The sequence below is a fragment of the Palaemon carinicauda genome, chromosome 30 (genome assembly GCF_036898095.1).
Source record: "Palaemon carinicauda isolate YSFRI2023 chromosome 30, ASM3689809v2, whole genome shotgun sequence".
Taxonomy (NCBI): Eukaryota; Metazoa; Arthropoda; class Malacostraca; order Decapoda; family Palaemonidae; genus Palaemon; species Palaemon carinicauda.
The window spans coordinates 75,748,851-75,776,350 of NC_090754.1; the positions used below are offsets into that span (position 1 = coordinate 75,748,851).

At 35.6% G+C, this 27,500-nt stretch overlaps 2 protein-coding genes across 5 annotated transcripts in view; one reads left to right on the forward strand and one right to left on the reverse strand.

Moving 5' to 3' along the window:
- Positions 1–27,500, forward strand: part of LOC137623295 (organic cation/carnitine transporter 2-like) — a 195,816-nt gene that overhangs the window by 40,828 nt on the left and 127,488 nt on the right. The window contains exon 1 of one of the 4 annotated variants that reach the window (XM_068354083.1): positions 6,230–6,316. The exons of 1 other annotated variant lie outside the window; for it this stretch is intronic. The gene's annotated coding sequence lies outside the window, so the exon portion shown is untranslated. Of the gene's footprint in view, positions 1–6,229; positions 6,317–14,561; positions 14,699–25,867; positions 25,974–27,500 lie in introns of those variants that run through there. 2 more of the 4 variants (XM_068354080.1, XM_068354078.1) reach the window with 2 other exon arrangements.
- On the reverse strand, positions 12,566–14,425 carry LOC137623606 (protein qua-1-like). The gene has a single exon (XM_068354441.1). It carries the CDS (start codon positions 14,423–14,425, stop codon positions 12,566–12,568), a length of 1,860 nt encoding a protein of 619 aa, XP_068210542.1.

Below are 27,500 nucleotides of genomic sequence, written 5' to 3' on the forward strand. Positions count from 1 at the left end.
TATATATATATATATATATATATATATATATATTATTGTTATTATTAGTATTGTTGTTGTTATTATTATTATTATTATTATCATTATTATTATTAGTAGTAGTAGTAGTAATATTAGTATTGTTATTATTATTATTACTTTCTAAACTACAACTCTTAATTGGAAAAGCAAGATGCCATAAGCCCAATGGGACAGAGAAAATAGCCCAGTGGGGAAAAGAAACAAGAAAAAATAAGATATTTTAAGAACAGTACCAACAACAAAATAGATATTGCCTATATTTCTTACGAGTTTGATGGTGACTCGATCTCCCGTCCAGCAGAACGCCAGGCAGGAAAGTTTCCAATGGGGCAACACAACCCTATCAAAATTTCAATATTTATGATATGATTTTTCTTCCATGCGTTTGTTGATATATTGTTGAATAATTATTTATTATCTAATTAATTTTATTATGTTTATTTATTCGCCTTTAATTTGTTATTTTCTATTTATCGGAAATGACTTGATAAATGAGTAACTAATTTATTTATTTATTCTTCAACACCAGATTTCATTCACAGAAAATTTCCCATTTTATCAATTCATTCATCTTCAATTTCATTTCGAGTTTCACTAACATTTAATCATTCGTTTATCCCTGTTGTAATGTTTTAACACCTCTATATATAATTTTCACCTAATCATTTATTCTTCACCATTATCACCATTAATTATTTTTATCATTCACCATTCTACAATTTATTTGCATATTCGTATACCATAGTAAAAGTAAAGGTGTCTGGTTTAAGTTCCCGTTTCATCAGAATAGATGCTCACCGGAACGTCAGCCGGGCAAGCCCAAGCCCCCACTGTGGTGCCCAAACGCAGCCGTGGTTTCCCTAGTATAACAGATTAAACTCGCGGTCCCCTGCTGGGATCGATCTGCGGCCCTGCGAATGCCAGGGGAACACGTTACCACTGTACGGCTCTCTTGTCATCATTACGCCGATTCATTTATTTATTTTCGTCGCCATTTCCCTCCTTTATCTCTATAACTGTTTTACATATTTAGTCCTTTATCATAAGTTCACTGTTACTGATAAAAGGATGTAGTATGATATACGCCATTTCCCTCCTTTATCTCTCTAACTGTTTTACATATTTAGTCCTTTATCATGAGTTCCCTGTCACTGATAAAAGGATGTAGTATGATATAGTACATGTTGTGTTATCTTCCTATTGGAAACGACCCTGCCTGCCGTTTTGCCGGATTGGGGTTCGAGTCACGCTCAAGCTCGATTGTTTCTTGTAGTGTTTGCATGCAACCTCGCCATCCTTCTGAGATAAGGACTAGGTGGTGGGGTTGTTGGGAAAACCTATAGTTGTACCTGTTGAGTCATCAAAGACTCATCAGCAGTCATTGCCTGGCCCTCCCTAGTTCTAGCTTGATAGAGAGGAACTTGGGCGCTTGTCATATGTATAGGTCAGCCTCTTGAGCATTGTTTCACTGGCTTGAGCATTGCCACTGTCCCTTGCCTCTGCCATTCATGAGCGGGCTTTAAATCTCTAAAAGGGTATCTATCCTTTTTCTACTCGTACGTACTTTTTTTTTTTTCTTTACAGTTCATTCAGTCCAATTTCTTCAAATCTGTCATGTTAAACTTTTCACCAGTGTTGAGAACGAATCCTTTAGGTTAATTGATAGTTTTATTTTTATTATTGTTTATATTATTGTTATTTGAAGTACTAATTATAAAAGAACCCTTATCGCCAGCCAAGAGACTGACAACCTTCGAAGTCTTATAATTCCCAGTGGAGTTTATCACGAGGTATTCCAAGAGAGTCCTCATTAAGAACAGTCCTCAGAAGTCGTTTGGTTGAAGAGCATAATATCTTTTAGTCCCACGCGAGTTTGAGGCTTTAAATGAGATGAAGAGAGGAATTACGCTTTGAAGAGAAAGATACACACATTTCCTTAATCCACAATTATGTTCCCTCTTATTTCCTTAATCCAAAATCACGTTCCTTCTCATTTCCTTAATCCAAAATCACTTTCCTTATTGTACTTTTAGTCACAAGAGACCATTCTAGTCATATTTTCATCACCACTGACGTTCTTCCTTTTCACCCAATTAATGCCACGTTCCTATCCATTCTCCTAATGACTAGACAATATTCCTTTCCCTCCTTTTACTCGCGCGTTCCTTCACGATCCCCGTTCCTTATCCTTCACTATTTTACTGATCTTCTCTCGACCTTCGGTAGAGGTCCACGTTTTGATATATGTGGCACGAACCATATCCGGGTTTCGGACAAGGTCTATAGACCTTGGTTTCGGTCTCTTCGCTGTTAAAGGTTTGCCCCTTCGACCGTATTCGTTTCTGTAGGGAGATGATAATGATAAAAGAATTCCACAAAGAAAAAAAAATATTAGATAAATTACAATACTAATAATAATATTGATTCATCTCCGTGAAGATAACTATATTATTATATTTGAATATATTTTTATTTTTTTTTTTTAAAAAGAATAGAAAACCTTTACACGAGAAAGGAAATTACTTTAGAAATATTTCAAAATTCCGGTAAATTATCTCTACTTTTACGACCATTAAACTGCATTAAAACGCACTGAGAAATTTCATATATATATATATACATATATATATATATATATATATATATATATATATATATATATATATATATATATATATATATATATATATATATATATATATATATATATATATATATGGTACTTCGTCTAGTTAACTTCCGTTTACAGTCAATAGACAATACCTCAGTGGCGTCCTAAAATCGAAGGCAGCATCTCTCCGGCTATGAGTTATGAGAGTATAGTGCCATCAGTGTGCCTCTCGTGATACACTTTAGACACTAGTTCTTGGCCCCATTCCTGGCTATATAGCAAAGGAGAGACGAGATCCCATTAACTACCGTTTAACAGAAATAGGGTGGCAGATTAGAAGTGAGACTTAATAGATTCTGTGATGGACTAGGTAATAGCATTTGTATCTTCAGTTTTATGCCACAGTTTAAGGACGACTTAAGAATGCGTACACTATTCTAATAAATTCTCAATCACAGCATTTTTTAGATGCTTAAATTAAGATTTAATTGTTAATACAGTATACCAAAAAGTGTTCGGTCGGTCTTCAATCAGTGAATTGTCTTTATTTTGAACAGGCTACTAGTGTGTGTGCATGTTCTCTGAAGGAACCCCAATAATAACTCTTAGTTCAAGTCTTTAAATGCTTTGAATCAGGCAACCTTCTGCTTTTGCAGCTTGAAGACTTTCATCTATTTAATCTGTCATGACATCTCTGGCACGGAAGCTCAGATGGTAGTTATTAGTTTTTTTTTCAGATTACCATTAGAGTCCATTAGAGTTTCCTATATAATATCACTATCTTTTGTATTGTTTGTTATCCACACTCATTTTCATTCCATCTTTAATAATTAATAATGAGTCATTGGACATAATTCATTATCATCATTATTGTTTTAAAACTTAATGTGGTATATACAAGAGAATAAGCTAGTTATATTCCAATGCCACACCTCTACTAACTACTTTATAGGGTCACAAATAAGAATTTTTTCTCATAGCAAAGACAATAAATGGAAGATCTGAAATCTACCCTATAAAAACCTTATGTGCACCAAGTGCGTGGTCAGCGCCACCTATTGCCAGCCTTCCAAATAATTTTCTAACTTAATTTAAAGCACTATATTGTTGTTAATACGTCATAAGTTCGCCTACCTCTGTGTAGTATCTGGCTTGGACTATTTGATCTGAAAACACTCTTTCAAAGCGAGAGAATTGCCAGCAAATCGGAGTGCCCGTCATGCATTTGTCCTTTATGCGTAAGGGGCTTTAGTCTATATACAAATGTTTGTGCTATCTCTAAAACATTAAAAAAAGGGGTTGAGCTACATTCTTGTGCAGTTTATTTTCTAGTCTAACTCATTGTCACCTTACAGTTCAAGTAAAATAGTTTCGGTAATTGGATTCCGCATGCAGTTCTTCAAAAGTGTAGCAATTTTGATATTTCAATACCATGTTCTATTATTATTATTATTATTATTATTATTATTATTATTATTATTATTATTATTATTATTATTATTATTATTACTTGCTAAGCTACAACCCTAGTTGGAAAAGTAGGATGCTATAAGCCCAGGGGTTCCAACGGGAAAAATGGCCCTGTAAGGAAAGGGAAAAAAGAAAATTAAAATATTTTAAGAAGAGTAATGTTATAATAAATATCTCCTACATAAACTATAAAAACTTTAACAAAACAAGAGAAAGAGAAATAAGATAGAATAGTGTGCCCAAGTTTACCCTCAAGCAAGAGAACTCTAACCCAAGACAATGGAAGACCATGGTACAGAGGCTATGGTACTACCCAAGACTAGAGAACAAGGGTTTGATTTTGATTCTCTAGTGTCCTCCTACCATAACTAAAGTATCTTCTACCCTTACCAAGAGGAAAGTGGCCTCTGAACAATTCTTGAGCGAAGAAGAATTGTTTGGTAATCTCAGTGTTGTCAGGTGTATAAGGACAGAGGGGAATATGTAAAGAATAGGCCAGAATATTCGGTGTGTGCGCGTGTGTGTAGGCAAAGGAAAAATTAACCGTAACCAGAGAGAAGGATCCAATGTAGTACTGTCTGGCCAGTCAAAGGACCCCATAACTAGCGGTAGTATCTGAACGGGTGGCTTATCATGGTAGTGTTATCAGACTGCACTTACCTGGTACATCCATATTTTCAAATGGAATACCTGTTTGTAGACATAGGTTTTCAACTTTGCCTGCCAGTCGTTGCCCGGTGACTAAGTAAAGAAACCATGTGGCTAATATAGCTCTGGTGGTACAGTTTTTTTGCCTGATCCATGCCTTAATTTTTTTTATCGCTCCTGACGTCATCATCGCTCATTCCTGCCATTCATCCTGGTCTGGTAATGATGTTTGCCAGTCATGCAGTCAAAGATAATAAAGGGAAGACTAGAACGTTGGTTGAATGACTGTGAGCATTCTCAGTCTTTAGTAGGGCGCCTTAGAAACAGAAGGCACTAATACAATGTGGGCTTGTCCGCTACTTGTTTATTTTAGTCTTAACGCATCAACACTGCCATCACCACACTTAGAATGAGTAGCCAGTGTTGTTTATATTGACATTTAAGAATGGACTATCATGAGATTATGCATTTTTCCCCTCGTATTTACCAATTCAAATGTAAGGTTGTGGATTGATCGTATATATGATTATAACTTGTAGAACGTGTGTAACTTTCCAAAATCTTAGATTATACATGTATACAATGCCTAATCTAGGCAAAGAGTACTTTGCGAGGTTCTTATTTTACTAATGTAGGCACAAAAACGTACCCCTAGAAACAAAAATCATACTTCATGTAGGAAGAAAAGTAGAGCAGCTGTTATTATAATATAATTCTTAAGAAGCTTCAGACAATACTAGACCACCCACAACTTCAATGCTTTTAAATTAGTCTCAGGTACAGGTCCTATTTTCTATGTGTTTTCTGGAATGTATTTCATATATTCTGTAACTTGCCTTTTTGTGAATGAATGAAGTCTTAAGAAGAATAATCATATTTTAATGATAATATACACAGCCAGGTGTTTTAATAACTTAATAGATATTGTATAAGAAGAATGACAGGTATAGTAAAGATTGTAGATGTGATAGAAGTGTCACAACTGAGATGGTATGAATACGTGTTGAGGATGGCTTGGGGTAACATGTTAAGTGGAGAAGATCGCGGAGCCAGAGAATTAGATGGCGAGATAAGACGAAGAATGATATGGGGAGAAGAGGTTTGGTGTAAGAGGATGCCTTTGATACAAGGCATTGTAGAGGGCGCATCAGGCAACCAACCCCTTAATGTAGGGATAACGTTGGGAAAGAAGAATAAATATATCCATATGAGTATAGAATTATATGTGAAACCATCCTACTGTGTAAAGGAAAAGGGTCCTCTGCTTGTGAGAAAATAAATGAACAATCAATATATAAGCGCTGTATAAGCAAGAATATACAGTAGGTAACCTACTGATGAATATAATTTGATGCACATATAAGGAAAACTACATATATTTTTATCCGCCAAAATAGGGATGTAATCCCGTAGATTGTCTGTATTTAGTTTAATTTTGCACGCTGGCGATAGATGGCGCTGATCAGGCACTGGGGTTTTAATGGGATATTTTTTGGTCTTCCATTTATTGACTGTGTCAAGCAGTGCCCGGTCGTGTAAACGCATATACAGAGAAGTTAATTGGTGGTTTGTAACGGATTTTTTGTTTTCTAGAATGCTCCCATGATACTTGCATCTCCCCACTTCAAAATTCTGTTCATATTTCTGCCCCCTTCCCTATTACCGGGCCTAGAAAAATTTGACTTTTATTGTGATTAGACCTACCCTTATCCGGGAATATAACCTCAAGTTTCGTGGTTAAATTCCGATAACCTGGTCGTGTGGTTTTCACGCCACGAAAATAAGGGAACTAGATTTGTGTTCGCTCTTTATTTTAAGATTAGAGGGTGTTCTCGCAAGGGAGAAAAATAGATCCTTCTTGTGAATTAATGAAAATGGGCAATACAAAGAAAACGAGTCGAATTTGTTTGTCATATCTATTTTCGTTACATAACCAGATAAAACAGATTCTCTCTCTCTCTCTCTCTCTCTCTCTCTCTCTCTCTCTCTCTCTCTCTCTCTCTCTCTCTCTCTCTCTCTCTCTCTCTCTCGTTAGGTGTAATGTTTTACTCATCATAATGATTCGTCGCATATTTTGATGTATCCTTTTCAGATTTTCTTATTATTAATATAGATTAAAATCATTTAAAGTTTATAATTGCTTTTGCCAAAATCGAAGATTTTGCGAAGGGTACTGTGTTCACTCCCGTCTGTTTATTTATTTATTTGCTTGTGAGCAACTTTCCACAAAACCTACTGCACCAATTTTGACCAAATTTGGTAGTCGTGTTATGTATAATCCAAGGATGAATGTGTAAAGTTTTAGACAACGTACATCAAAATATAAGTACCCTGCAGTACTATGAGAGTTATCGCCATGTTAAGTAAATGGCAAATATTTTGTTAGTTTATTTGTTGTTTGTGAACATCATTACGCAAAACCTACTGAACCAAATTCAACGAAACTTGATGGACATGTGGGGTATGACCCAAGGACAGATCCATTAGATTTTGAAGAAATTACATCGAAGTACAAGACTGCTGTGCTTGGCGAAGACATGCTCTCTACTGAATGCCCTTTTAGTTTGTGTTTGTGAATTGAATTTGTCTTAAGACTAGAATAATTCCTAGTAGATATGGTAAATTCAGTAGCCTGAATTTATTTTTACTTGACAACCAACCAATTCTGGTTACAGCCTGTTTGTGTTCAGTGTCAAATGTAACAAGGACGCGAGGGTGACTTGTCATCCTTAGTGAGCTAGTTCTGATGTCGAAAGACTAGAATTAATGTATTTTTACTGTTGAAAGAGATGGTACTAATTAAATTCACTAGAGGTGATAAGGTGATAAGTAATATAGATCTAAGATATGAAGAATTTGATGAGGTCGAGATTCAATTTTGTCTCTTCAATTGATATGGTATACAACATGACGTGTTCTGTTGCCGAGAAATAATACTAAGGATCATATTTCATGACCTCAACTTGTGCTACAGTCCCTTGCCTGTTGTTGCCTCAGTCGTGGCCAACCCTTGATTAGTCTATATCAAGATGAAATTAATCTTTTTATGATACGATAATATTTGCAATCCTTAACAAGGGTATGTCAATGCGTTACTGGGATTTCTTTCCATTTTTTTTAAACTTATGAGTTACGAGCAATAAAGAAGAAAGTAGAATGTACATCTTGTGTTATCACTTGAAGTGGTTTGGCAAATTACTCCCTTAATTATTCTGTTTGCAGTAGAACCCTTCAAGGCAATCTCTTATCCATATTCAAAGTTGTATTTGGAAATTGGCTACAAACATTCATAACCACACTTTAGCTGTTATTGTTTAAATTGTTCAAACTGTCACTACACTAATGCAAGGCTAAATTCCAACTGCATTATTGCAGTTTTTGTCTGATTCAGGGTTTGTGTGTTAATTATCCACTACAATACATAATGAAAGTTATTTAGTTGTATATACAGTTCAACCACTGGGAAGGAACGTTTAAGGATTTATATACTTGTAATTAGATGTTTGTTATTATTTTATGGATATTATTATTATTATTATTATTATTATTATTATTATTATTATTATTACTATAGTTATATTTATATCAATATTATAATCTTTTAATCCAATTGAATAAAGCCAAGAAGAGCGCAGTCATGACAAACACACAAACCCTTGGAATCAGAGTAAATGACCTTGAAATACATATCGACTTGCTGATGCCCAAATAACCTCAACGTAAGTGGCACCATCAAAAGTCATTGTCAGAGGGGCCAAACCACGTGTCTCTGGTATTTGGCTTACCAAGCCATCAATGCAAGTCTTTTCGACGACTGGGTTGGCAAACCTTTCTCTTATTTATAGATAATAAGATGACTTTGTGGCAAACTTTTTTATTTCCTCCCTAAGCTCCATTTCTGTTAATGGCAAACTTCCAAATTGCGAGGGCTGGAGATTCCGTTGGCTTCTCGGTAGGGAGAATATTGAATTATTATTACATCGGGCTTTTGATATATCAAGAGCATTAACTTATTCCGCATAGTTTTCTGCAAGATGATCTAATAATCAAACTTAGAAAGCATTACTCTCTCTCTCTCTCTCTCTCTCTCTCTCTCTCTCTCTCTCTCTCTCTCTCTCTCTCTCTCTCTCTCTCTCTCTCTCTCTCTCTCTCTTTATATATATATAGATATATATATATATATATATATATATATATATATATATATATATATAAATTTGCATATATATATGTATATATATATATATATATATATATATATATATATATATATATATATATATATATATATATATATATATATTATATGTACACACACACCCAAGATATAGAGATATGTTTGTGTTTTAGTGTATTTACATATAGTATGTATTGATGAACACGGAGTTTTTTAAACAACTTAATATTCAAATATGATTGTAGCTTGAGAGTTTATATGCTAAGAGAGTTACTCAATCCTTTGGTTGGTTATTTACGTAATGTGTGCAGCCTTTTACCCTTATTCTCTCTGTGGCAACTATTAGCATATTAAAAAACGAAAGCGCGTCAGTTCGTTTCTTCTGTCTACCCTTTTGAAGTTCTTGTCTCAATGTGTAAAGAAAGTTTGTTTAGGTCAGGGTTAAAAGAATGGTTTAGGTCTACATAGAATGAGTGAGATGTCGCTGGTTTGTAATTCTTGTAGATAGATTTGTGCGTGTGTGTACACACATATATATATATATATATATATATATATATATATATATATATATATATATATATATATATATATATATATATATATTCATCCATCCATCCATCCGTAGTGGCCAGCATGGAGATGAAAACTGGCCAAATCCCAGTCATGAATAAAACCCAGTCTCGGCCTCCAGTCTCCAGCGGCAGTTGAGCAACTGCTTACAACTTCCCAAGGTGTTGGGCAGCTTGGGCATTTACGTCCCACTGCAGTGGGTTCTGAAATATGGGGACTAGAACAAGCCACCATTGGAAATTCAACCTTGCAACATACAATGACCGAACCCTGTCTGTGGAAGAAGATCTTGCTGTGTTACTAGAGGAGCTGAAATAAATAAATTGGGATATAATAGGATTGAGCAAAATTGGAAGAACTTAGGAATTTTATACGATTTATTAGTTCTAATTTTGCTCAATCCTATTATATCCCAATTTATTTATTTCAGTTCTTCTAGTAACACAGCAAGCTTAGTGCATATATTATGCCTGTAGAGATTGTTAAGGAATGTACGAACTTACGACAGACAGTAAGCGTTTCCCCAGGAAACTAGACCAAACGAATAAGCATGGGATAGAGAGCTTTTGGTAAACAAATGAGGTTATGAAATTTAAGGTACCACTCACTTGAAAAAATTATTTAATCAAATGGTCCTCCTTGTATAACTCAACACATTGGAAATTTGGAGCCTTACTAAAGCCTTAGAAGTTATTATTATTATTATTATTACTTACTAAGCTACAACCCTAGTTGGAAAAGCAGTATGCTATAAGCCCAGGGGCTCCAACAGGGAAAATAGCTCAGTGCGGAAAGGAAAAAAGGAAAATAAAATATTCTAAGAAGAGTAACAACAATAAATATCTCCTATATAAACTATAAAAACTTTAACAAAACAAGAGGAAGAGAAATAAGATAGGAGAGTGTGCTCGAGTGTACCCTCAAGCAAGAGAACTCTAACCCAAGACAGTGAAAGGCCATGGTACAGAGGCTATGGCACTACCCAAGCCATTTACAACAAAAAGAGCTATGGAAAGAATAATGATAGGAATAACACTAAGAGTCAGAAAAAGAACATTATGGATACGAGAGTAAACATGGGCAGGACTTAAAAGGAGAATGTCAGATAATAGATGGAGATTACGAATAACAGAATGAGTGCTAGAGGTTGTAAAAAAAAAGCAGGGGAGGGAAGAGAAGACGATGGATTGATAACTAAGTAAATTTGCCAATATAGACTGGCATAGAAATACCGTAAACACTGCTTTGGAAGGACATGTCTGAGGCATTTGTCCTGCAATGGACTAGTTACGGCAGATAATAATATGCACTGCACAGTATATACTAGTTTACAGAACCTTTCAAAATTAACGGCTAAATATTTGATAGATATGCTCACACGAACCGCACCTCCCCTCTCACCTAGGTATGACTACTCCCTCTCCCCTACCCTGATCAGATATATATATATATATATATATATATATATATATATATATATATATATATATATATATATGTATATATATATATATACACAGAAAAAATTTCGGTTGAGAAAGGAATCAGACAGGGAGGCTCCGTCTTCTAAAGCATTCACAGCATGTCTAGAAGAAATTATTAAGAATTTAGATAGGGAAAATGTATAAATTGATATTAATGGGGAATGCCTTAACAATTTAAGATTTGCAGATGACATAGTTGTGTTTATTGAATCATGGGAGAAGTGACAAAAGATGGTAAAGGCTTTGAATAAAGCAGAAAAGTAGGACTGAAAGTGAATATGAGTAAAATTAATAAGATAATGTTCAATGAAAATGCAGAGAGACAAGTAAAGAGTTATGGACAAGCCTCGGGAGATTGTTAATGAATATACGTACTTAGGACAGGCAGTAAGTGTTTCCCAAGAACGCGAGACCGAAATTAAAAGAAGGATAAGCATGGGATAAAAAGCATTTGGTAAACAAAAGGGGATTATGAAAAATAAAATGCCTCTTTCTCGAGAAAGAAAAGTATTTGATGAGACGGTCCTACCTCTATTAACTTACGCATCAGAAATTTGGAGCCTTACTAAAGCCTTAGAAAATAAGCTGGTCACAACTCAAAGAACTAAAGAAGGAATGATAATGGGAACAACATCGAGATAGCGAAAAAGACCAACATTGAGATAACGAAAATGACCAACATAGATACGAGAGCAAATTAAAGTTGAGGATATTCTAACAAGAAAGAAAAAGCACTGAACATGGATAGGGCACGTAATGAGAGTGACAGAGGATAACAGAAGCTTTCTCTTAGAAAGGAAGAGAAGACGATGGATCGACGAAATAAGTAAGTGTGCGGGCGTGGACTTGCACAGAAAGACCATAATCTTACGTAAGTGGAAAGACATGTCTGAGGCCTTTGTTCTGCAGTTGACTAGTAACGGATGGTAATTGTATATATATATATATATATATATATATATATATATATATATATATATATATATATATATATATATGAATATTATATAAAATATATATATATATATATATATATATATATATATATATATATATATATATATATATATATATGAATATTATATATATATATATATATATATATATATATATGAATATATTATATATATATATATAGATATATATATATATATATATATATATATATATATATATATATATATATATATATATATATATATATATATATATCGACACTTGCTCTTTATTATATGGGGAAAATATATTCTTTTATTAATAGATTAGTTTTATTTGGCTTATTGCTTGAATCTGTTGTTAATATTTCTAGTATAATTATTTTTATTATTAATATTTTGTATTTTCCAGTAACTTCCACAATATATTTGATTTTTTTTATTACGTTGGTTTATTTAATGGAAATCATAACAATTTTAAAAAATTATAATGATAATATATAACAGGAAAGTGGTACTAGAAACAGATGACAAAGGCATTATTAATAGAAATATTAGTTTTGCTAACTGTTTAGATTTGCATGTCTTGTCATTCTTCTTCTTTCGACCTTATTAATTAAGCCCACTCTATTGCAGGGTAGACCACTCAAGTCAACTTTTCCCATCTATTTCTATTCTTTTGATATTCTTTCCCCGTTCCACCTCTTCCATATGCCTCTTTCCTTTGTCTCATCTCTCCCATATCCATCTTTCCTCCGTCCCATATCTCCCACATTCCTCTTTCCCCCGTCCCATCTCTCCCATATTCCTCTTTCCTCCGTCCCATCTCTCCCATATTCCTCTTTCCTCCGTCCCATCTCTCCCATATTCCTCTTTTCTCCGTCCCATCTCTCCCATATTCCTCTTTCCCCCGTCCCATCTCTCCCATATTCCTCTTTCCCCCGTCCCATCTCTCCCATATTCCTCTTTCCCCCGTCCCATCTCTCCCATATTCCTCTTTCCCCCGTCCCATCTCTCCCATTTTCCTCTTTCCTCCGTCCCATCTCTCCCATATTCCTCTTTCCCCCGTCCCATCTCTCCCATATTCCTCTTTCACCCGTCCCATCTCTCCCATATTCCTCTTTCCCCCGTCCCATCTCTCCCATATTCCTCTTTCCCCCGTCCCATCTCTCCCATATTCCTCTTTCCCCCGTCCCATCTCTCCCATATTCCTCTTTCCCCCGTCCCATCTCTCCCATATTCCTCTTTCCCCCGTCCCATCTCTCCCATATTCCTCTTTCCCCCGTCCCATCTCTCCCATATTCCTCTTTCCTCCGTCCCATCTCTCCCATATTCCTCTTTCCCCCGTCCCATCTCTCCCATATTCCTCTTTCCTCCGTCCCATCTCTCCCATATTCCTCTTTCCCCCGTCCCATCTCTCCCATATTCCTCTTTCCCCCGTCCCATCTCTCCCATATTCCTCTTTCCCCCGTCCCATCTCTCCCATATTCCTCTTTCCCCCGTCCCATCTCTCCCATATTCCTCTTTCTCCGTCCCATCTCTCCCATATTCCTCTTTCCCCCGTCCCATCTCTCCCATATTCCTCTTTCCCCCGTCCCATCTCTCCCATATTCCTCTTTCCCCCGTCCCATCTCTCCCATATTCCTCTTTCCCCCGTCCCATCTCTCCCATATTCCTCTTTCCCCCGTCCCATCTCTCCCATATTCCTCTTTCCCCCGTCCCATCTCTCCCATATTCCTCTTTCCCCCGTCCCATCTCTCCCATATTCCTCTTTCCCCCGTCCCATCTCTCCCATATTCCTCTTTCCCCCGTCCCATCTCTCCCATATTCCTCTTTCCCCCGTCCCATCTCTCCCATATTCCTCTTTCCCGTCCCATCTCTCCCATATTCCTCTTTCCCCCGTCCCATCTCTCCCATATTCCTCTTTCCCCCGTCCCATCTCTCCCATATTCCTCTTTCCTCCGTCCCATCTCTCCCATATTCCTCTTTCCCCCGTCCCATCTCTCCCATATTCCTCTTTCCCCCGTCCCATCTCTCCCATATTCCTCTTTCCCCCGTCCCATCTCTCCCATATTCCTCTTTCCTCCGTCCCATCTCTCCCATATTCCTCTTTCCCCCGTCCCATCTCTCCCATATTCCTCTTTCCCCCGTCCCATCTCTCCCATATTCCTCTTTCCTCCGTCCCATCTCTCCCATATTCCTCTTTCCCCCGTCCCATCTCTCCCATATTCCTCTTTCCCCCGTCCCATCTCTCCCATATTCCTCTTTCCCCCGTCCCATCTCTCCCATATTCCTCTTTCCTTCGTCCCATCTCTCCCATATTCCTCTTTCCCCCGTCCCATCTCTCCCATATTCCTCTTTCCCCCGTCCCATCTCTCCCATATTCCTCTTTTCTCCGTCCCATCTCTCCCATATTCCTCTTTCCTCCGTCCCATCTCTCCCATATTCCTCTTTCCCCCGTCCCATCTCTCCCATATTCCTCTTTTCTCCGTCCCATCTCTCCCATATTCCTCTTTTCTCCGTCCCATCTCTCCCATATTCCTCTTTCCCCCGTCCCACCTCTCCTATATCCATTTTCCCCCGTCCCTCCTCCCCACGTCCATCTATCAGATCCGCTGACTCTCCATTGTACCCGTAATTTGGCACCGAGCACAAAGCTCCCAGCACTTGTCACTCCCTCCGCTGAGGGAAGAAGCCATTGCAATTTTCCCCTCAGTCACTATTTATAGTGTGTGTTGGTAACATACTCGGCATAGCAGCGGTTCTTTGTCATCTTTAGGTAAGATGGGGCGCTTTCTTTGGTCATAATGAAGAGAGACCGGGCGAACTTGGGATGAGGTTCTTATTTATTTTCAATTTTTGTGTGTATTTTTTTTAACTCGATTCTACGTTCGTATTTTATTATTCATGACAATGTGTTTATTGATTGAAGTAATCTATAGCGTTTATGGATTACTTCTTTGAATTTCTTCCTGTGTGTGTTTTTTACGTGTATGTGGTGGTTTTTTATACGCTACTTTTAATGGGGTTTGATCGAAGGTTTTTCTCTTTTAAAGAAATATAAATATAAGTAAACAAAGGGAAAAATATTTAGTTGCATAACATTTTATGCTGATCTGTTGTGATGAATTCAGTTGTGATTTTTTTTCTGAAAAAAAAAAGCATTCGTAATACTTCTTAGTCAAGAAAAATTGAGTAAAGTTAGTTCCTAGAAATCAGTGATTACTTCACATAGAAGCCTTGCACTGACACAGTGATTATTAATGTCTATTCGTAATAGCTGTTATTTCGCAATCTTAGTTGGCAGTGTTTTGTATCTCCAGGCCCTCTGTTTATTGAACCAAGAACATATATTCGCTTCTTAAGACCATTAAATCCCACATATATTTTATCATTTTTCCATGGAAAATTTTAATCTAAGAGATTCAACGGTTTCTACAGAAAACATACGCAAATGAATTATTGAACCAAGACGATAAGAATTAGTAGTGGAAATTCGTGTATTTAATTTTGATAGTATTTTCTCCTTTGTTAATTTGAATGATGTGAAGCCTTGCCCCGAAATTTATGCCCGTTGAAATTGTAGGGTTCCATATCCCCGAAAAGTTTAGCTTTTATTTTAACTTCCTTTCAGTGCATGCTAAGATTTAATTCTATATTAACTGATCTAGCAGATAATTATTCGAGTGCTTATTAAACTATTGATTTATTAGTTTGGTTATGTAAACTGAAAACGATAACAATATTAACATTAACAGAATTATTCCCGTCAATCCCGTTATAATTTGCACTAAAGACCTACGTCAGATTGATTGACAATGACTTGTGAAAAAACACTTGAATTGTTTCTAAGTGTCTTTTTCACAAGTCATTGTCAATCAATTTGATGTAGTTCTTTGGTGAAAATTGTAATGGCATTGACAGGAATAATTTTGTTTATGGTAATATTGCTGTCAATCAATTTGACGAAGTTCATTGATAAAAATGGTGATAAGTGTCAAGCACAATTCTGTTGATGGTAAGATTGTTGTCAGTCAATTTGAAGTAGTTCATTGGTGCAAATGGTGATAGCAGTGGCAAAAATAATTTTGTTACTGATAATATTGTTATCGTTTTCAGTTGAAAAACCTACAACTAACATTTCATGTATTTTTTATATTAACTTTATTTTATAGTTGCCATAATGAACTAAATTTACAGTGTTAAGAGAACATCTAGTAACAAAGATTGTCTTCAGTGTAAAATTTATGAGCGAGCAGGCCGTCAATTGAAGAGGTCGGTTGCCCTCAGTGAAAGTTGTTTGTTTACATTCTTTTAATCTTTAGAATTTACACTTTTAATCCTGAGAACCTTTTGTTCTTTCGTATATCCACTGTTTACGATTTTGACTTTAATTCTTAATATTATTTATAATTTCAAACTTTGAGAATTTTTAAATAATTATTGTTGTTTCTTGTTAGCCTTTAAACTGTGGTGATCATAAGGTAAAGAAGATAGAAATGTTTGTGTTACTGTACAGTCTATATAGGGGTATATGTAAAATATATAGGCTAGTGTATTTGTCAACAATCCCACTTCTGAAGTACGTTGGCACTTCCCTTCCCATCTTCATAGCTGTGTATGCAATGTGATCCATGACTCCTCTACCCTTGTTGACACCTATGACGTTTACTTTCAGATACGTAAAGAAACAATTTGCATTTTTTCACAAGTCTGTTGTTGGTTTCAGTGTTATTGCTTTTTGCTATGCATGTATTGTAGATTGTTATAGTTTTATTGTTTAGCATTTCTTTGAAAGACAAATTCAAGCCAGCTCATGGTGAAACGTTATAGGCATTTACAGATATATATTTCATTTTGGTAGCTTGATAATTCATATAGTAATTATTCGTGAAAAATAGGTATTAGGGGGTTTGTCGAATTAGGAACTAACTCACTAAAAATATATAAAGTTTATTTACTGAATATATTTTGACTGAAGATTTGATACTTCGGTCCATTGCAGACGCCAGTAAGATGGTCATTAGGATGTTGGTCATGCAATCAGGGAAACTGACCAATACTTGGATAGGTCAGTACTTGGTTGGGTTTCCAACCAGAACTGCCATATACCGTGGTGGAGTAGGATGCCAGTGTAGAAGCCTCACACCATAAAAACTGGCTGATGACTGGACCTTAATGGCAATAGCCTACCTACTCAGGGTGTCCGTGTGTGTGTATATATATATATATATATATATATATATATATATATATATATATATATATATATATATATATATATATATATATATATATATATAATCTTTTTGAATAGGGGATACCATAACGTGGTAAAAAGGTTTGTGTATTGCCATGATCAGCAAGGATGTACTAGTCAGGGCCACCCATACTAGGTTAGTTTACTGTGAGCGATTGGACCAAAGGCTTTCGCCATCACTAATTCTCAGTGACGAGCGTGGCGATGAAAAATGACCAACCCAAGACATGGATCTCGGCCTCCACAGGGGTTGTTAAAAATCTCTGGACTAGAACAGGCCACCTGAACCTCGCAACGTACAATGTCAGTACCCTTTTCAGGGAAGATCATACTGCTGCATTACTAGAAGAGGTAAAATTAACAAATTGTGTGAAATTAGAATAACGGCAATTTTGTATAAAGTTAAAAAAGTGTCATGTATTTTGCTTAAGAGGACATGGAAGGAACAAAGAAAAGGGAGTGGGTTTCCTTATTGATAAAAATTTTGCAGGTAACATAGAAGAATTTCATAGTATCTGATAGAATTGTAGCACTGATTATCAAACCAAATAAGAAGTATAAACTAAGATCATTCAAAGGTATGCGCCAACATCCCCTGTAGAGGAAGAAATAGAAACTTTTCGAAGATTTGGAGATATCTATGAAGAAAAAAAAGCACAAGACTCCATTTAGTTTTGGGTGATTTCAATGGTGAACAAGGTCAAAATAAGAGAGGAGAATCAGCAGTAGATAAATTTCGAGTAGGCACAAGGAATGACAGAATAAACAAGGGTGTATAATTTGCTGAAAGAAACAATCTAGAAATCATGAAGAAACATAGAAAATTGATATGGAGAAATGAAAAACGAAATGAATTAAATTCTCAGTGTAAAAGTAAATTTAGTTAAAATGTGTAGCAGTGTTAAACAAGTTCAAGTCGAGCGACCATAGATTGATGAGAAATGAAATTTGTCTAGAACTAAGGAAAGAGAGAGAAAAGCTAATTTTAAGAAAGAAAATAAATACCACTGTAATAAGAGAAAAATCTGATGAGTAGTTTGGCAGAACAAAATAGGTACTCCCAGCTATATGGTGGAATGGAAGCTAGTAAAGAAGAAATAAAAAGTTATTTAACAAAATTAGCATTGAAATTCCCATAAGAGTTAAGTAGAAACGTTCCTAAACAAAATCAAGGAAAACTATCAGAAAAGACCAAAAACCTAATAAAGAAAAAATTGGAAATAAGAAATGGAATGGAATTGGCAGAACTATCCAAAACAATAAACAAACTAAAAACCCAAGACATTGGAAAACACAATCAGACCAAAATTGAGGAAACATTAAAGAAAGGAAGATTCATCAAATTGATGAAAAGGTTTGAAACCGGGTGCCAAGTGATATTTTCTTTAAAAGGATGAAAATGGAAATATTATCAAGAAAAGAGATGGAGGGATATAAATTGCAGAGGATTTCTATACAATGCTGTACTGTAGTTATTTAAAAATACCTTTGCCAATAGAAATAATTTGGCACCTGAGTCGGTACCAAAAGTAACAGTAAGAGAAGTAAAGAAAGCATTAAAAGGCATGAAAAGAGGCAAAGTAGCTGGAAAAGATGGAGTAACAAGTGATTTAGCTAGAAAAGTACTCTTGAGAGTGCAACCTCCGCTACGGCAGCTTATTTCTCGAAACCAGGTTGCCTTTCCTAGAATCATTTTAGACTGTAGGCGTATTTAAAGTCTGTGTTACAAATATGTGCGAACTTGCGGTTAATGTTAGGGTTAATTAACCAGTTAATGGAAAACTAAACGGAGTACGACGAACCACTATGTATGAAATTTATAGACTATGAGAAAGCTTTTGATTTTGTCTAAACCTCAGTAGTAATGAAAGCACAAATTATAAGGAATAGATGAATCTTATGTTAGAAAACTAAGATATCTGTACGGGAAGTACAGAAATACTAAAATTACAGAAAGATAGTAAGCGCCAGTGTATATGTTTTGTTATTCGGCTTTTAGGGGTTAGGTAATTATTTTTACAGCGCTGTCTATTTACTGTACATATGTTTTCGTATTCGGCTATTGGGTTATGTAATTGTCTTTGCAGCCCTATCTATTTACTGCACAATTCCCCGCCTGATGAGCATTATGTTATTAGACTCCTATGTACTAGGTTGTGTTCTTTGTGTGTGCCTAGCTATAAACAAAGGTTCATTATTTCACATGCAGGTATTGTGCATTGTCTACTGAATCTAGTCCTTACCCCCTTACTGGCGAAGGAAATTTTGATCAAGAAAGAGGTCTGGCAGGAGACTCCATCTCCTAAATTATTCACAGCGTGCCTAGAATTTAGATTGGGAACACGTAGGAAAGAACATTAATAAAGGCTTATTATTTCACATGCAGGTATTGTGCATTGTCTACTGAATCCAGTCCATACCCTCTTACTGGCGAAGGAAATTTTGATCAAGAAAGAGGTAAGACAGGGAGACTCCATCTCCTAAATTATTCACAGCGTGCCTAGAATTTAGATTGGGAACACGTAGGAAGGAACATTAATGGGGAATATCTTAACAACTTAAGATTTGCGGAAGACAAAGTTCTATTTAGTGAATCATGGGAGGAATTTCTAAAGATGACAAAAGGTATGAATAGAAAAAGCAAAAAAGTATAGGTGAAACGGTATCTCAGGGCGACCTCGAATGGGTTATAATTATCATCTGTACACATAAGCTATATTTAGGATTACTCTCGCCATACGGTTTGGCATTTAATATATGCTACTAAATTTTCTGTTGCTTGTGGAATATAGTCAAAATACAAAAAACCCACCAATTATTCTTTACCACAATATTTATCTCACTTTTTTTTAGAGAGTAAAATGGGGAGGGGAAAATGTGGAAGTTATATGAATGTAAAGTGGACTTAGGAATCTTTTTGTAATTCCTGGATAGGTATCATGCTCTACATAATGAGTTGAGACAAATTAAAAGAAAAGTTTACTGATAATAACACAAGCGCCCACAAATACACGCCGACTATTTTGTCTATGACCAACTGTTTAAATATGTGTGAGAGAGAGAGAGAGAGAGAGAGAGAGAGAGAGAGAGAGAGAGAGAGAGAGAGAGAGAGAGAGAGAGAGAGAGAGAGAGAGCAGCTTTTTGTTTTCGTAAGATATTTACATGAAAAGCACGTTGAAGAATATTTGTTTTGTGAAACTCTCGGCTCCAGAACAACAGCAAAGGAAATATTTAACAAAGTGAACTGAATTCTCTTGAGACAAAAGATATCAAATGGTAGCATTTCCTTGGTGTTAAAATGACTGACTAACCTTTAGTTAAGTAAAATTATCAAATATTTCCTATGCAAATTGAAATATTCACTGCCACCGGGCACGATGTGTTGATCAATGTTCTCGGCAAAGTTATTAAAACACTTAACTTCAATAAAGAAAAGTCACACAATTCTCTTTTGTTTTCTGAATTATACAAAAAAAAAGTGTGATTCCAATTTGAAACATTCTTATTGCATTTACACATAAGGCGGTTTTCCAAAGAGGTGTATTAAAGAGAGTTTTCGTACCATGTCGAGAAAATGCCGCAAGTTTTGGTAGACATTAAGCAAGTCATTATTATTATTATTATGATTATTATTATTGTTGTTGTTGTTGTTGCTGCTATATTATTGTTGTTGTCATCATCATCATCATCATCATTATTATTATTATTATTATTATTATTATTATTATTATTATTATTATTATTATTATTATTTGCTAAGCTACAATCCTAGTTGGAAAAGGAGGATGCTAGAAGTCTAAGGGCTCCAACAGGAAAAATAGCCAAATGATAAAAGGAAATAAGGAAATAAGGAAATAAAACTACCTGAATATAATAAACAATTAAGATAAAATATTTCAAGAACAGTAACATCATTAAAACACATCTTTCATATACGCAGTAAACTATAAAAAGAGACTTATGTCAGCCCGTTCAACATACAAATATTTGTTGCAAGTTTGAACTTTTGAAGTTCTACCGATTCAACTACTCGATTAGGATAATCATTCCACAACCTGATCATAGCTGGAATAAAACTTCTAGAATACTGTGTAGTATTGAGCCCCTTGCTGGAGAAGGCCTTTTTCTGTAGGTCTTGATTAGAACTAACTGCACACCTAGTATTACGAACAGAATGGTAGTGTCCTGGAAGATCTGAATGCAAAAAGATGGTTAGAATTATGAAAAATATCATGCAATATAGTTTTGCATATGTCAAATTCTCTGACGTCCGTTTTCTTAATTGTCTATCATATAGGCAGACATATTTAAATACATGAATATCCTCAATTTTAGCTGCGAGGAAAAGAGATCACAGTCCATGTTATGAAAAAAAAGACTGCTTTCAAAATTGAAGCTCGAAATATAGTTTTACCTCGTTTCCATAATTAAATACATGTATTGATGAGAATGATCTTGACGTCGAAGACTGTATCATTGAGTTGATGGCGTGTATCACTCCTTATTGAAGAAATAAACTCATTATTTTCCTAACCAAGAAAAAAAAATACAATCTGTCTGTGCTCTCCATTAATAATCCACCTTCGGAGGTATATTTGATACAGGAAAATTTATTGAATTGATCAATGATACAGGTGCCAATTCCGGGAAATGTGCTGCTGTGAATTTTTGACTGAAAGGGCACACTCCGATTTTGGTGTTGCAAAGATAGCTCTAAAAGTGCCTATTCCATTTGCAACCACCTATGAGTGAGCATTAGCGTTTGCCACACTACTTGCGCTCAAAATAAAATCCCGAAACATTGGAAACAACTAATGATATGAGAGTTACACTGGTCAAAACAAAGCCAGATTTAGAAGAATTGGTACTGTCAAAGCTAACGTACCCGTCCCGTTGAACGGGCATTTTTATTATTATATATGTTTTGGCCAAAAAGTTTTTTTTTTTTCCATCTAGGATATATTTTCTGATTGATTGATTGGTTATCAAATAGGAAAAAAAAAGTTTTTGTTTCAGTAGATTAAGGCATCCAGCTTTATATGTAATCTGGTTTCACAAAGTTTTTTTTGGTTTCAATACCTTAATGTTACCATTTTCTGAATACGGGCTGTATTCGTTTGCTAAAAATTTGTTGTTTCAGTAACTATACAATATATCTTTTAATGTTGATTGTAATTAATTTAGAAAAGGTCCTCCGAGCAATCTAAAACTTGATAAGACACCCCCATATAAAGAATTCCACAATAGTTTTAGAACCATTGCGAACCTAGAGACTCTACGTGGTTAGGACAAACGCCGTCAGAAATAAGATTAGTATGATAGCTCCTGATATGTAAACAAGAATGCTAGCTAGTTATGAACGTTTGCTTGACCAGTCCTATGCATACACTGTTGCTATCTGTTTTCTGTACACCTTACTGATTACTTTACGTCTTATGAATGATGGACAAATTCCTGCAAGCTTGTAGAATGCTGGAAAAGGTGTTGGCTTTAGGGTGCCTGTGATGATGTGACAGACTTTGTTGAGTTTAGAGGCAATCTTCCTAGCATGGCAAGACCTGGATCACATGAGAGAACAGTATTTGGTTGTTGAATAGCAGACTGATTCATGGTAACAGGGTCAGCTCCCCACTGTGAGTTTACCAACTTGGTCAACAGACTGTTATGGCTCGACAGCTTTTTCTTGAGCTTCTCCACATGTTGTTTGAAGGAGTATCCTGTCTAGAGTTATACCAAGATAGACAGACTTTATTTGATTAAACATTTTCACTTCCCTGTTTGATGTTCAGTGTGCTGTTTGCCAAGTGGTTTTTAGGTGGAAAGCACAAACTTGCGTTGGCATTAAAAACCGTAATTTATAGTACTCTGTTAGACCCTCAAGAACTTTATTGAGGCGTTCTTCTATTGCTGCAAAGTTCTTGGCTTGCGTAGCAATGCTAAGGTTGTCGGCATATTTGAAGCCCCGTATGTTGTTAAATTTAGGCAGGACCTTTGAAGCCCCGTATGTTGTTAAATTTAGGCAGGACCTTTGAAAAAATGTTGAATAGGATAGGAGCTAGAACAGAGCCCCGGGGAAGTCCATTCTTTTGGATCCTCTAATGCTGGTCATACACGCAGAGGAGTGACTGTACGATTTGTCCTTAAGGACTGTGAGAAATGCCCGCACACGCTATGGACTAGCCTGCTTAGTTCAAGAGGATTGGGCACCCAGGATAGGCCCACATGGTTACGTTTCTGATACTTGTTAACTAAATTTGGTACGATACCGGGTATCAAGTACAATTGGTAGCCTACATCTAATTTTGAAAATGCCAAATTTTGGTACTTTTTACTTTCTTTATTTTTTATATGAAGGAACGTGATAGGCCAGGATTAATAGAGTCTATTAATCCAGGTGATAGGCAAGATCTATTCTCTGTTGGCTTCTACGTGGTGGCGATTTGTCCGCTATGGTGTTAATGTATTTCATCTCTCTTGAAGGCTTTATATGGTTACCTTTTCCGTTTATCCCCACTAATCCTAGTCCAAGTGTCTCCTGTGACTCCTGGGAGGACTATACTAAATGGATTTTTAGACCTTGCTAGTGATTATCTAATGTTGAAGCAATACTGCACTTTTAATTAGGCGCACTTGTTTTCGTGTCATTTATAGAAATTTGAAAAATATCGTGTTTATGTATGAAGAGAGAAAATGTGAGAGAGATATACATAAGATGATACAATCATCAGTAGCTACTTAATTTATCCTCTATCCATATTTTACACCTTGGTTTTTTGAATTCATAAAACTTAATCAGAATGTTAATTTTTTTCCATTTGTTTCAGTATCTGTTTATCAGAATACCAGATACTATTGCACGAATAAGGCAGAATACTTTAGGGTTTTAAAGATAAATACTATGAAAAAGGAGAGGAAATTTAAGGAAATCATAACTTGGTGAATGAAAATGTGAGGGGTAAACTTAAGATAAAGAGCGATGAAATGCATTATATTGCAAATTTGTGAAATGTAATCAGTTTATCTTTATAATATGAAAAGTGCTCCGATCAAGGGACGAACTATGGAATACTGTACGTGTCAAAATAAGTGAGTCAACCCCATCAGCATACTGCTAATCGCGACGGGATTGACGTGTCCGATCAAACATGCTGATAGGATGAGAGGACAGGCTAGTCGCTCCGGGTTTGTCCTGTTTACCCCTGATAAACGTAAGGATTGGCACGAACGCGCCAATCGCGGTCAAGTCAGCGCGCCAATCCTCTGCCTGTGTGTATGGCCTGCTTAACAGCTACGTGTTCTCGCTGGTTAACAGTATTGCCAGCAGTTGTAAGGTCTACAAATGCAGTACCGATGATGAGTTTATTCTCAACACCCCCCCCTCTCTCTCTCTCTCTCTCTCTCTCTCTCTCTCTCTCTCTCTCTCTCTCTCTCTCTCTCTCTCTCTCTCTCTCTCTCCATAGCCTGCATACATATAACATATATGTATTTCTCATACTTTACAATGACCTTTGCCTAGATAAAGAAAACAGATAAGCCATCCCACGTCTTTCACTTATGAAAGTCAATATTGAAAGATGTTGCAGATCTTATGTCAGAAGGATTTATGGGTCTGAGGGAATTGAACAGACTTATCTCGACTTGCGATATTAATCAAAATGATGGTCGTAAAAGTCTTTTGACTCCCATAAAGGCTACAATGGAAAGAACTCTCAGATGACAGAGGCCAGAAGAGTTGTGTTACTAGGCCAAGAGAGCGTGGAGAACGCAGTAGGTAAAAGAACTTGGTGCTTATAAATAAAAGTGGTTTTAGGAGGTCAATTACCCTTTTTCCTATTCAGGGAAGACCACGTGACTGACTGGTCTAACAGGGAGCAAAAGCCTTATGGCCAGTGAAGCCTGCCAGCTAATGGACTGTGCAAATAATCGTTTCTGTCATTTCCTGAAAAGAAAAATTACATAATAGAAGATAATTAAACCTCTGGATGGATATTCGTAAAATGTTTCTTTGTTATAGTGATAGGGGTCCAGAGGTCTTTTGTACCCATGATTGGAAGTCGAGTCTGTCCTAAACTATCTACGTCAAGGGTCGTTGCATCATTAGTGTCACTTTTATTTTCTTATCCTTATTTGCCTGATATACTGCTGTTATTAATGATGCTTCGAGTTATATCGGTTTTCGTTAGCCATTAATAAGCTTACAGTTACAGTATGTGCATTTATATTTACGGTTTAAGAAGTGGCATCACGTAACATCAGGTCGCTCTATGCTCTAATGATGGTACCGTGCTACAGCAGTCAATGATCTTTAGGCTTCTTCCATACGATTGCATCCAGTTTCCCTTTACGTTGAAGTAACTCCTTTAATAGCAAAATAATCGGAACAGCCAAAGAGTAGGTCATTCCAAGGCCAATAGAATTACAAGTGCGTATTTTGTTATTGCGTAGTCTACACTATATTTTTACTTTAACGGTTTTCTTATTTTCTGTCCCATTTTTCCTAAATACTGCCATTCTATTCAGTGGAAACATCAGTAAGAACATTCAAAGCATTGTAACCTGTCTATAATATTATCAATTATGGAATAAAAACAAGTGTAAATTCATATTAATAATGAAACGTTATAGTATCTCAAGAACACCTTATATAACACCCCCTCAGGTGTACTGCTAGATATATAGTAACAGATGTTCTCATTGAGGTTCAGTTTATGCCAAGTTTGCACGTGAGATGTACACTGTACGTCTCCGTGCTTTGTATCAATAGTTAACAACTCGGTTTCCATATATTGCGAAGGTCAGTGACTGCCTCCATTATTTTAGTTAATATGTTTTCTTTGATTCTATTGTATTGATTACTTCCGGCGAATAAGTCATTGCTGAAACAGCTATATATATATATAGTATATATATATATATATATATATATATATAATATATATATATATATATATATATAGTATATATATATATATATATATATATATATATATATATATATATATATATATATATAGATATATATATATATATATATATGTATATTATATATATATATTATATATATATATAAATATATATGTATATATATATAAATATATATTATATATATATATATAATATATATATATATATATATATATATAATATATATATATATATATATATATATATATATATATATATATATATATATATATGTGTGTGTGTGTGTGTGTGTGTGTGTGTGTGTGTGTGTGTAGAGGATGTGTCATATACATGTTACACGTACATTTATTTGAATTTTCTACATATATTCATTTATTCATTTAAGAATTCAGCAGGCATTAGCAAAGTACTTATCCTTGAAGCCTTGATTAATGGATGAACTCCACGTGCAGTTAAAAATAAAAACCCTCAAATGGCAACCTTTTTCTTATTTTTTTTCTTATCTCCGAATTTTCCACTATCAGTTCTTCTTACTCTTCTCATTCCACGAAACCGATCATCTTAACATCATCCTTCTCTTTTCCTTTCATACTTCATATCCTTAGGTAAGAGTTGGCTCAACAAACCCTTCACAGTACTATAAATATTCCCACCTTGGTTTCTAGTAATAATTCAAGTGTATGTCTGCGTTTTTGAACACGATCTTACAACCTTTGTAGCTGCTCCTTTTCTTTTTCCTTTTTTATTCCAGCTATCATCCATTTATTAGCTCCCAAATGCTTTAATTTTTTCACCATCCGTGCTAACAGCTATTAGTGCATTTTCGTCATTTTCATTTCTGTTTACTCTCAAATTTATCCTTTTTCTTTAATCTTTAAACATTACAATGTAGTTCATTTTCTTAAAGCCAAACTTTGCACCCTGGCCAGTGTCCTTTTTTCTGATCTCTTTCATCCCTCCCTCCATAAAAATGTTTAGCAGTTATGGATACGCAACAGATCTAGCCTATTTAGGACCCTTTTTCGTCCAATTACTCTCTTAAAGGTTAAAGGTGTTTCACCAGAATAGATGCACACAAGAACGTCAGCCGGGCAAGTCCAAACCCCCACTGTGTTGCCCAACCACAGATGTGGCCTCTACAGTAAACAACTTAAAATCACGGTCCCGAGCGGGGACCAATCTGTTGACATGCGAATGCTAGGTGAACACATTACCTCTGTACTAAGCCAGGAGGCTACATATTGTTTGAAACATTCTTTGCATCCATCAATAAAATAAGAAAATAAAAATAAATCCCAGCTCCCAGTAAACTGTCTTGTCAACTGTACCGGACAATTCTCGATATCCTTCACATTATCTCTGTATGGTAGTCTATTAAATGCTTATACTTTATTAG

What these genes read in the sequence shown, in the direction of transcription:
- LOC137623606 (XM_068354441.1), bottom strand. Translation starts at nt 14,425, where the DNA reads ATGGGAGAGATGGGACGGAGAAAAGAGGAATATGGGAGAGATGGGACG.